Source organism: Scyliorhinus canicula, chromosome 19 (assembly GCF_902713615.1).
Source record: "Scyliorhinus canicula chromosome 19, sScyCan1.1, whole genome shotgun sequence".
Classification (NCBI taxonomy): Eukaryota; Metazoa; Chordata; class Chondrichthyes; order Carcharhiniformes; family Scyliorhinidae; genus Scyliorhinus; species Scyliorhinus canicula.
In genome coordinates this window covers 3,447,806-3,460,183 of record NC_052164.1, presented here as the reverse complement: position 1 = coordinate 3,460,183, position 12,378 = coordinate 3,447,806, and the positions used below count along the sequence as shown (strand labels likewise).

General features: G+C 47.5%; 1 protein-coding gene across 12 annotated transcripts in view; it reads right to left on the bottom strand.

Moving 5' to 3' along the window:
- odad4 (outer dynein arm docking complex subunit 4) overlaps positions 1-12,378 on the bottom strand; it is a 91,941-nt gene that overhangs the window by 52,354 nt on the left and 27,209 nt on the right. For 9 of the 12 annotated variants that reach the window (XM_038779487.1, XM_038779489.1, XM_038779491.1 and 6 more), the window contains 4 exons: positions 8,155-8,254; positions 4,034-4,084; positions 3,213-3,281; positions 2,050-2,100 (listed from right to left, as the gene is read on the bottom strand). In XM_038779487.1, coding sequence (XP_038635415.1) covers positions 2,050-2,100; positions 3,213-3,281; positions 4,034-4,084; positions 8,155-8,254 — 271 coding nt within the window. Of the gene's footprint in view, positions 1-2,049; positions 2,101-3,212; positions 3,282-4,033; positions 4,085-8,154; positions 8,255-11,482; positions 11,603-12,378 lie in introns of those variants that run through there. The other 3 variants (XM_038779497.1, XM_038779498.1, XM_038779499.1) reach the window with 2 other exon arrangements.

Here is a 12,378-nt window from a genome sequence, read left to right as displayed (position 1 = left end):
TTCCTGGGTCTGATTGATGGGGACAGTGTAGAGGGAGCTTTACTCTGTATCTAACCCAGTGCTGTGCCTGTCCTGGGAGTGTTTGATGGGGACAGTGCAGAGGGAGCTTTACTCTGTATCTAACCCAGTGCTGTGCCTGTCCTGGGAGTGTTTGATGGGGACAGTGTAGAGAGAGCTTTACTCTGTATCTAACCCAGTGCTGTGCCTGTCCTGGGAGTGTTTGATGGGGACAGTGTAGAGAGAGCTTTACTCTGTACCTAACCCCGTGCTGTACCTGTCCTGGGAGTGTTTGATGGGGGACAGTGTAGAGGGAGCTTTACTCTGTATCTAACCCCGTGCTGTACCTGTCCTGGGAGTGTTTGATGGGGACAGTGTAGAGGGAGCTTTACTCTGTATCTAACCCCGTGCTGTACCTGTCCTGGGAGTGTTGAACATGTGATGGAAATACACCATTCCTCCAATGGCATCCTTAACCTTGATGAAACACAATCAGAATTTGACCAAAGAAATCTATTTTATATCCTCAGATATTGTGCAGGAAGCTTGAGTTTTAATGGTCTGGGTTAGATTCTGCAGTTGTCCAGATGCGTGTTTCTCTGCGGCCCGCCACTCGTTGGCAGCGAGATTCTCTCTTCCACTTGTCAATTCTCGATTCTCCGCTGCCCTCCGCTGGTAGTGCGGTTACCAATGCGGCAGAGAATCAGGCATCATGAGGAAAACAGGATCAGGGCCAATCTGTTTCCGATGCTCCGACTCCTCCGCTGGCAGCAGGGTCGAGGTTCGCCAGCTGCGCCAGTGCGAGGATGCAAATGGGTCTTAATGAGCCGTTTGCATTCACTCAGTGGGCCCAGCAACATAATCTCCAACCCCACATGGTTCTCCGGTCTCTGGGCTAGGAATCACAGAGGCTGGATTTACTACTAGCATGGCCCTCACCTGGTGGGCCTCGTGCCCCCAAGTCCATCCAAGCCCCCCCCAAATGCAAGACCTGCCCACCCTGCCCCGTTAGACCCCCCCCCCAGCAACCCCCTAGATAAAGAGACCCACCAACAGAGACCTCCTAAATACGAACCCCAAGAGAGACCCTTAAATAGGGAGACCTTTGCTGTCAACTTCCAGCTGAGCACTTCAAAATCACTCTGGGGGGTGGGTCTCTTTATTTTGGGGGACTCTGGGGGAGGGTCTCTTCATTTAGTAGGTCCTGGGGGAGTCCCTTTATTTAGGGAGTCTCTGGAGGGGGCTCCCTTTATTTAGAGGATCTCTGGTGAGGGGTACTGGTCATCCCTGTTCTTGGGGGAAGGGGGGACCCAGAAACTCCCGGGGGGGGGGGGGGGGGGGGGGCCTGATTTGAAATGCGTGGGGAGGGGGGAAATGGGTTGGCCAGCTGCGGGACCTCGCTATTGGGCCAGCCAGTCAAAGTGGCAGCCCGATAGCGGGATTCCCTCAGGAATCCTTGACAATCCTAGCATGCATAAATTTGCATGGGAAGGATAGTGAATGACTTCCTGATCGACGTTCCCAGTGGGAGCACAAATCAGTTGCAATTCACCTCCAGCGGGAGAACAGTCTCCCAAATGGAGAATCCTGCCGGGATTTACCATTGAAACCATCCCGCGCCACCCTGGAAAACCTGAGAATCCCAATGGCCAGAGAATCCGGTCTGTGGGCGGCGCGGTGGCGCAGTGGTTAGCACTGCTGCCTCACAGCACCGAGGACCCGGGTTCGATCCCGGCCCTGGGTCGCTGTCTGTGTGGAGTTTGCACATTCTCTATGTGTCTGCATTGGTTTCACCCCCACAACCCAAAGGATGTGCAGGGTAGGTGGTTTGAACACGCTAAATTCCCCTTAATTGGGAAGATTTATAAAAATGGAGGTGAAAAAAGAGAATTCCGGCCTTGGTGGGAAACTCATGGAAACTCTTCCATTGAGAAATTGGGATAAGACTTCAAATCAGAACTCAGATCGAGGAAAGGGCAGATGATTATGAGATTCGGTATAAGTTGTGTGTGGCGATGAGGACACACAGTACTGGCTACATGAGAAACCTACCCTCAGAGCAGGATTCGTCTCCCTCTATTGCCTCACCAACCTGTTCGATGCCTAGTGCAGGAAAACAATAGGTTAAACAATTCTGTTCAATCGTGTAAGCTTCACCTTAATAGTTTCTGAAAATTCTAAATTAATCAGTGGCTCTGCTTAAATGTCACCTTCTGGCTAATGTTTTTGTTTGAGATGCTGCTACCTTCCAATCTACTGATAGGATTCTGTTTAGAGATGACGTGTGCGTTAATGAGGAGTCCCAGGTGGTGAAATTGTCTTCAGCAGTTTCATGAATTGGCACTCGGTTATACACTGCTTTGTCTTTCCCATCCTGGCCTATTCTATACTCATGTACTAGACCCCTTTGACCCTGTTCCTAACCCCTCCCAGAGACCATCCTCACTGCCTTAACTGAAAACTCCCCCCCCCATCCCCCCTAAAGCTGGAAAGGTGACTTGTGTGAAAAACAATTGAGAGAGTGAATGCATGGCACTGGTTCCGAGTCTGTCCTGCCATGTTGACCAAGGTATTAGAGAAGTGTCAACATGGGCCAAACTGAGCCATTGGCCTTGGAAACGACAGAGAGCAGATGTGAGACAAGAGTAAAGGAGTGGGAGAATTGCCCTGGCTGTAGTATACAGCAAGTCATACTTCACTCAAACATACTAACCATGCGTGAACATAACTGTTAAAGAGCTTTTTGTCTGAAGTAGTTTTGTTTAGTCTGGTTAGATTATACCCTCACCCCATGGAACACTGTATACCTTATCCCATGCCTCCAACCACAGCGACATAAACAAACCCCAAACTCCCAACTACCTCCTGGTACCATGTATCCATTTCTACTTTTGCCAGGCCATTAACTTAAAGTTAGTTGAGCTAATATTGAACATCGTGGCACAGAATTAAATGTAAAGAGGGAAACGGGAGAGCCAACAATGTGATTGTCAATGGTTCCCAATCCTAAACAGTAGAAATTGAGATTTTAAGATGCAATGGTGTAAAGGCAGATGAGTACATAGCACAATGGACAGGGGGAATCGCATAATGTCCTCGTTGTGGGAGACTGCATAATATCTTGGGTGGGGGTGGGGGACTCCATAGTGACATGCTGGAGGGGGAGTGAACAATGTCCTGATGGAGGGGGAGTGAACAATATCCTAGCTACCTACCCTTTAAACGGAGAGCAGATTCAGTGAGATCTTCCACATGCTGAGTAGTGACCTCATCAGTTGCGAAAGCTGCAGTGGGAAGATAGCAGGTTACAGAAATTCCACTCAGTTGTGTAACTTGTACTACTTTCCCTTCAGGATTGATTTGCCTCAAGAGCAACCAACACTATTACATGCCGCAGTCTGGGAAACCATACCCAGTGATCTGTCGCAAAAAAGTAAGTAACTTAACTGAATGTGGCGGCAAGAATAAGCGACAGTGCTATTCCTAACTCCACATTTAGCAACTTTTCCAATCACCATCACTCCCAACCTCTGCATTTTCCTCATCCCAATCATCCGACTAGATCATTACATTATCAGGCTGATAAACTGTACAAGTGGTATCACAATGTGGTGTGGGTCTCTCACCATAGCTCAGGTTGGACCATTCAGACCAGGGTGCATCTGGGTTTATGCCCACTCTCTGCTGCGTGAATGGATCTCAGCCAGGTTGGAGATGGGATCCCATAATTGTTTTTAGTGCATTTGACTTAATGAGGGACAAACTCACCAAAGTTCCTCCTCCTGCTCACGGTCCAGTGAAGTGTGCCTAGCTGTACATTGGGTGATGACAGCATTAGACTCAGCTTTGAGATGTATGCCCATCAACAATCATTGATGGACAATGTGTGAGTAATGTTTCTACTGGACGAGGAGATGGAATAAAAACAGCCCATGTGAACCGTGATGACTCAGGGCAATGATGTAAATGAGTAGGTGTGGATGTGATGGTGTATTTGTTGCTAACAGTACACAGGCTTGCTACACTAGGAACCTACCAGCATGTCTATGTTTTCCAGGCTTGCTGCGATCAACAACCACCGGGCCAACTACAGTGGTAAAATTGAGAGATTAAAAAATGCTAATCAATCTACACAGATAATTAATATAAAATTTACAGCAGAAACAAACTAATCGGACCAAATAGTCTCTGCCAGTGTTTATGCTCTGCTACCTCTCACCCTATCAGCATTTCCTTCTCTCCCTCATCTACTCATCCAACTTCCCTTTGAAAGTATCTATCTCAACCACAACAGTTGCAGTTGTATAGAACCTTAGTTAGGCCACACTTGGAGTGTAGTGTTCAATTCTTTTTGCCACACTTCCAGAAGGATGTGGAGGCTTTGGAGAGGGTGCAGAAGAGATTTATCAGGATGTGGCCTGATATGGAGGGCGTTAGCTATGGAGGAGAGGTTGAATAAACTCGGTTTGTTCTCACTGGAACGACGGAGGTTGAGGGGCGACCTGATGGAGTTCTACAAAATTATGAGGGGCATAGACAGAGTGGATAGTCAGAGACTTTTTCCCAGGGTAGAGGGGTCAATTACTAGGGGGCATAGGTTTAAGGTGTGAGGGGCAAGGTTTAGAGGAGATGTACGAGGCAAGTTTTTTACACAGAGGGTAGTGGGTGCCTGGAACTCACTGCCAGAGGAGGTGGTGGTGGCAGGGGCGATAGTGACGTTTCAGAGGTATCTTAACAAATACATGAATAGGATGGGAATAGAGAGATATGGACTCCGGAAGTTGAGAAGATTTTAGTTTTGACGGGCAGCATGGTCGGCGCAGGCTTGGAGGGCCGAAGGGCCTGTTCCTGTGCTGTACTTTTCTTTGTTCTTTGTTTGTTCACTCCATCTGGTAGCAAGTTCCACCTCTTACTGCTCACTGGGCAAGAAGTTCATTGACAAGGCAAAAAGACAGAAATGCCCTCCATTTGCCTGGATGAGTGCAGCTCTGACAACACTCAAGAAACACAACACCATCCAGGACAAAATAGACTCATGTTCCTTGATTCCTTTAGAATCCAAAAATCTCTGTATCCAGTGAGAATTGGGGAATTGGAATAAGAGCATCTGCTAACTCCTCCTTGACCTCCTCCAGTAGCCTCAGAAACAATCCACCTGACCTGGTGAGGTCCCAAAATCATACGGACTGGAAGGTATTGATGGAGAATGTGGTAAAACACCTTGTGATGCTTTGACCTCACTTGCAGCACTCTGGGGAAACTTGGAGTGAAGGATGGAGACTCATATTAATCAGGTAAGTTCAATGGCTGACCAACTGGTCAAACATGGTCTGTATGGGGTTATTTCTGCCTTTGCTCCTTCATCCACCAAGACCACAGAGCTGAAATTTAGACCACAATCCAGAATAATCCAAAAACTGGGAACAGTTTTCAATTTTCAATCCTCCAATAGGTGAATAAAAATTACCCCAAAATTCAGGGCAGACAATGAAAGACAAAGAGAGATAAAAAATATCAAACTCCTATAATCATCATTGACAATGCACAAAGCTAAGTTTCTTTTTTTTATCCCTTCAGGGGCTGGCTGACCAGCATTTATTGCCCATCCCTAATTGCCCTTGAACTGAGTGGTTTGCTGGGCCATTTCAGACGGCATTTAAGAGTCAACCACATTACTGTGGGTCTGGAGTCACATGTAGGCCCAGAGTCACATGTGGGCCCAGAGTCACATGTAGACTCAGAGTCACATGTAGGCCTGGAGTCACATGTAGACTCAGAGTCACATGCAGGCCTGGAGTCACATGTAGGCCCGGAGTCACATGTAGACTCAGAGTCACATGCAGGCCCAGAGTCACATGTAGGCCCAGAGTCACATGTAGGCCTGGAGTCACATGTAGGCCCGGAGTCACATGTAGACTCAGAGTCACATGTAGGCCCAGAGTCACATGTAGGCCCAGAGTCACATGTAGGCCTGGAGTCACATGTAGGCCCAGAGTCACATGTAGGCCCAGAGTCACATGTAGGCCCAGAGTCACATGTAGGCCTGGAGTCACATGTAGACTCAGAGTCACATGTAGGCCCGGAGTCACATGTAGGCCCAGAGTCACATGTAGGCCCAGAGTCACATGTAGGCCCAGAGTCACATGTAGGCCTGGAGTCACATGTAGACTCAGAGTCACATGTAGGCCCGGAGTCACATGTAGGCCCAGAGTCACATGTAGGCCTGGAGTCACATGTAGGCCCAGAGTCACATGTAGACTCAGAGTCACATGTAGGCCCGGAGTCACATGTAGGCCCGGAGTCACATGTAGACCCAGAGTCACATGTAGACCCAGAGTCACATGTAGGCCCGGAGTCACATGTAGGCCCAGAGTCACATGTAGGCCTGGAGTCACATGTAGGCCCAGAGTCACATGTAGACTCAGAGTCACATGTAGGCCCGGAGTCACATGTAGACCCAGAGTCACATGTAGACCCAGAGTCACATGTAGGCCCAGAGTCACATGTAGGCCCAGAGTCACATGTAGGCCTGAAGTCACATGTAGGCCTGGAGTCACATGTAGGCCTGGAGTCACATGTAGGCCCAGAGTCACATGTAGGTCTGGAGTCACATGTAGGTCTGGAGTCACATGTAGGCCCAGAGTCACATGTAGGCCAGACCAGGTAAGGACATTAATTCCAGCTTTTTATTGAATTCAAATTTCTAATGTGGTGGGATTTGAACCCTGAGTTACGAGATCACTAGTCCAGTGACAGTACCACTATGCCATTGCTTCCCTTGTTTGGTGACATCTGAATTTCATTCAGGTCATCCGCACTTGTTATACCAAAATGTTTAGTTCCATTGATATCTCATGTCATACCTACTGTCCTTCCATCACGGAGAACCCAACGTTAACACACATCTGTCGACCTTATCTTCACAATCGTCAATAAAAGCATCTTGTGTCATTAAAATGACACACAATGGGGTTACTCTTCTGATGTCAAATTAAAGCACATTGCTGGCAACAGTGCAGGGGTAACTTTGCTGTATCTAACCCGTGAGAATACTTGATGCTGAAACACACAAAGTGTTCCAGCTCCATTCCTCAGCGTGTTAAGCACAGATAGCAGAAATCAATAGTTTAGAAAATGCCAAGGAAATTAATAGTGTGGAAACCTGCGGAAGAATACTTAATTGATGTCAAAGATAGATACATTTTAAAAAGGAAAGAACACAGGGCGAGATACTCTCAGCCCAGGGCCGGGCTAGAGAATCACCGCAACCGGTGCCAATCGCGCCACGCCACCCCGATGCTGGCATGCGATTCTCCGCAGAGCGCAGAATCGCTGCCATTGGCGCCGGAGTGGTTGGCACGGCGCCGGTCGGGGTGCACTCTACGCGGCTGGCCCGCCAATTCTCGCCCCGGGATAGGCCCAGCGGCTGGTGTAAAAACGCGGTGTCCCGCCAGCACCGTCCACGCCTGCTCTCAGCCGGCGGGAACTCGGCATGGAAGGGTCGGGGGGCGGCCTGTTGGGGGGAGAGTGGGGGTCTGACCCCGAGGGGAGCCTCCGATCTGGCCTGGCTGGCGATCGGTGCCCACTGATCGGCGGGCCGGCCTCTCTGGCTGGGGGCCTCGTTTCTTCCATGCCAGCCCCTGTAGTCCTGCGCCATGTTGTCTCGGGGCCGGTGCGTTGAAGTAAGCCACTGAGAATGTGCACGTTGGCACCGCCACCACTGCACATGTGCAGATCCCGCGGCACCCACTTCACACTGGGATCAGCAGCTGGAGCGGCGTGAACCGCTCCAGTGCCGTGCCAGCCCCTTTTGCGGGCCAGAATTAGTCGTCGGGTCGGTCCGTTCACGCCATCGTAAAACGCGGTGCCGTTTACGACGGCGTGGACACTCTGCCGTGGGATTCGAGAATCCTGCCCACGATAATTGTGAGATCTGCAATGTCCCAAATTGCTTCTCTACAATTGCACAGAGCAATCACCATGTCATTGTGGCGATGCTGATAAAGTATTTCAATTCCAATCTCAGGACCAAGAACAAAATGATAGAGAGAAGAGACTTGGTACAATGATCTCCTGCCAGTGTTTGCTAAATGAAGCCCCATAGAATGTGTGGTGTGTTTTCCAGTGCGTGCGACCAGGAAGAACCTGGTGTCTTACGTCTCAGCCTGCGAGTTTTCTGTTTCTCTTGCAGCTCCTCGGCCTCCTCTTGTTTCACCTTCTCAGCCAATGCTATCTGATTTTTGCTATCTTTGAGAGCCTGCAATAGAACCAGTGCAGCATTAATGAGACTTCTAGTATGCAAACAAAAATGTCCCACAGCTTCTCATATAGTTAAATTAGAGGAAACGAACTGCATTAAAGCAGCAAGTCCCAAGATTTATCCCTGAGTTTGTGCTCAGTTGGTTGATTACAAGCAGGTCAGTGTTTTCAGTGGTACAAGTTGTGATGAATGTACAAATTTTTGTATATATTATGTATCCGTTGCAGTAATGTTACTAAAAGAACATAGGTTAATGTAACCAGATTATGGGCACGATCTAACCAAATTGCCATAGAGTCCCACCTTGAGCACATTTGGCCAAGTGGGTCCTGGTGCATGCCGCACAGGGAAGGACCGGGCTATCGAATGGGACTCTGCAATCCGGGGCCTCAGCACGGAATTCCCGCTGAGGGAGCACTTAGTCCCGTTTCCTGCACTGAGGGGCTCCGCTCGCAAGAACTTCTCAGCGCAGGAGGAGATTTTAAAATGACATCCCAATCTCTCTCTCTCTCTCTCTCTCTCTCTCTCTCTCTCCCCCCCCCCCCCCCCCCCCTGCCCCCCGCCCCCCTCGCAGCCCCAGACCCCACAAAGGCACAACTCACCTATAACCCCTCCTACATCCCACCTCACATGGCAGAGCACTCCCGGGCCCAATCGCCGCCATGGGCAAAATGCCAGGCAGGTACCTTGGCACAGCCAGCCTGGCACACCTGCAGTGAACCTGCCAGCGTAGCAGTGCCAAATGAACACCTTGGCAGTGCCAGGCTAACACCCATGTAGCAGTGCCAAGGTGCCTGGGTGGCACCAGCAGAGCCAGGGTGCCACCCTGCCCCGAGGACAATCACCCAGTGACCTCTGATCTCCTGGGAGACCCCCCCCCCCCCCCCCCCCACCCACCCAAGTGCTATTCCACCTGGACCCCGTTTTTGGGATCAGGCGGAATGGCACTTGCCTAAGGTTTCCGAGGGGGTTAGATCCCAATGCCTTGGGTAGATCAGGTGCTTATTAGAGTGAGAACAGCGACTCACTATAACATGCAGATTTGCCAAATACTGATCCCACACACAATGGGCCAGATCCAGGTCACAACATCTCACGGGAACCCGTTAGATCTCACAAAGCGCGGTGTGCTGGGTAAATCCCCGAAGTCTCCAGGCATCTACTGACCACTCGCGGCCAGTTGTGTGGGATGCAGACGGTAGATTGTGTCCCCTATATTATTGAATAAGTAATTTGCATTTGTCTTTACCAAAGTCACAGTGAAAGAGGAGGGGTGGGATTCTCCGACCCCCCGCCCCGCAGGGTACAGGAGAATCCTGCCCGAGATGTTTGAGACTCCGGATGGACTAAAAATTTATGAAAGTGAAGGTATTAGTACGGTCGACTGTACTTAAAATTGGACCACAAGCAATGGATTGGATTGGATTGGATTTGTTTATTGTCACGTGTACCGAGGTACAGTGAAAAGTATTTTTCTGCGAGCAGCTCAACAGATCATTAAGTACATGGGAAGAAAAGGGAATAAAAGAAAATACATAATAGGGCAACACAAGGTACACAATGTCATGATTAGAAGATAAATAAAAAGAGGATCTGTTAGGGGGAGCTTGAAGAGAGTCGCCTCGCTCCGACGCCATCTTGCACCCAAGAACACTGAGGTAGTTGAGGGGAAAACTGGGGAGACACAGGCTGCTGTCCTTAAATATCTAGTGATACCAGATGACTGGAGAATTGCAATTGTTACACCTTGTTCAAAAATGGGTGTAAAGATAAACCCCACAATCATAGGCCAAACAATTTAACCTCTTGGTGGCAAAGCTGTTTAGAAATTATAATCTGGGACAAAATTAACTGTCATTTGTACAAAAGTGATTAATTAAGGAAAGTCAGCATAAAATGTTAAAGACAAATCATGTTTAATTCATTAACTTGATTGTATTTTTTGATGAAGTAAAGAGTTGTTGTGGATAATGCAGTTGACCTGGTGTACATGGATTTTCAAAAGGTGTTTGATAAAATGCCATATAATAGGCTTGTCAGTAAAGTTAGAGCTCCGGTATTAAAAGGGACGGTGACAGCACGGTCATGAAGCTGGTTGAGTCGTGGTGCACAGTTGTTTTTTAATCTGTAGGAAAGTGAGGTTCACCGGGAACAAGGACTAGGACCACTGCTTTTCCTGACATATATTAAGGTTGTAGACTAGGATGCACAGGCATAATTTCAAAACTGTCAGGTGAAACAAAACCTGGAAGTATTGTGAACTGTGAGAATAGTTACAGACTTCAAGCAGACATAGACTGGCTGATAAAATTTAACACAGAGAAGTGTGAGGTGATACATTTTGAGTGGAAGAATGAAGAAGTCAATATCAGATAAAGGGTACATTTCTAAATGGGATACAGGAACATATGCTGGGGGCATATCATTTTTTAAAAAATTATTTTTATTCTCATTTTCAACATTTTCATCAATAAAAAAATAATCAAAAAACAAACAAAAACAAATACAATAACAATCTCCCACATACAAACTGCTCCTCCGCTCAATATACAGACCAAAAACATCCAGCCGTACATTCTGGGTAAAAAAACACAAATTAACAATCAATCCGTCAACAGTGTAACCAGAAACAACAATCCGCCGACCCCCCCCCCCCCCCCCAATGTTCAATGGCAACCAATTCTCGGAAGTGCATAATAAACAGCCCCCGTGAATTGTGGAACTCTTCCTCCATCTCGTTCAGCCGAAACTTCACCTTCCCAAGAGTCAAAGAAATTCAAGTAGGTTCCCCTCCCCCCGCGGAGCAGTGTCACAGGATGGAGAAGCTGACCTCCACCCCAACAGGACCCACTTCCGGGCAATCAGCGAGGAAAAGGCGAAAAACACCTGCGCCTGAGCAGGTCTGACCCCCCAAAAATGGCTTTTAGGGGCCCTGGTTCTAAGCTCACGAGCACAACCCCTGAGGTGACCCTGAAAACCTCCCTCCCACAAACCCCTCACATTCCACATAACTATCCGACCCAGGAGTCTCTCAGGAGAAAGTGATTAAAAAGGCAAATGGAATCTGAGCTGATAGAGAGAAGCACAGAGTACAGTACAAAAACAAGGAGGTTATGATGAACATTCATAAAACACTGATTTGGCCACACTTCAGGAAGGGTGTGAAGGCATTAGAGAGAGTGTAGAAAAGATTGACGAAAATAGTTACAGCAATTAGTAATTTACCAGTTAATTGAATAGATTGGAGAAGCTGGTCGGTTCTCCTTGGACAGGAGAGGGTTGAGGGGAGATTTGACAGAGGTGTTCAAAATCTGGAGAGTAGATAAAGATAATCTGTTTCCAAGCCTGAAGAGTCAAGAAGCAAAGGACACTGATAAGGCAAATGGCAAAGGAACCAACAGTGAAAAAAGGACAATCTTTTTTTACACAGCAAGTGGTTAGGATCTGGAATGCCCTGGCTGAATGTTTGGTAAAGACAGGCTCAATTGTGGCTTTGAGAAAGGTAATTGGATAGGCACTGAGAGAGGTTTTGCAAGGCTACAGAGAAAGAGAGTGAACAAGATAAGAACATAATAAATAGGAATAGGAATTAACCATTCGGCCCCTCAAGATCGTGGCTGACCTTCTATCTGAATTCCACCTTTCTGCACTATCCCCATATTTATTTAATTTCTGCCATTTCTTTATTTCCCAATATAGTTTCTCCAATCTCCCTTTGACTGTATGGGACCATCATTTACTTTTGCTAATCCTGTTTTTGCATACCCAAAGAAACTTTTGCAAACTTTTTTTTATCTCTTTCTAATATATTTTCTCATTAATTTTTCTTTTTATCAATTTCTTGGTCACCTTTAGTTGAATTCTAAAATCCTCTCAATCCTCAGGCTTACTTCTCTTTTTGGCATTATTATAAAACCCTTACTTTTACCTTACATTATTTTAAACTTGTCTTTTTAGTCACGTTTGGATCACTTTTCCAGTAAGATTTTTATTCTTTAAGGGAAAGTAAACTAGTTTGGTTCAGTGGGATTCTGTGCAGTGGACAGAGTGGGGAGAGGTTTGTTCAGTGTTTTGACATGACTGCATCATATATGGGGCAATGGAGGCAGAATGGAGTTCTG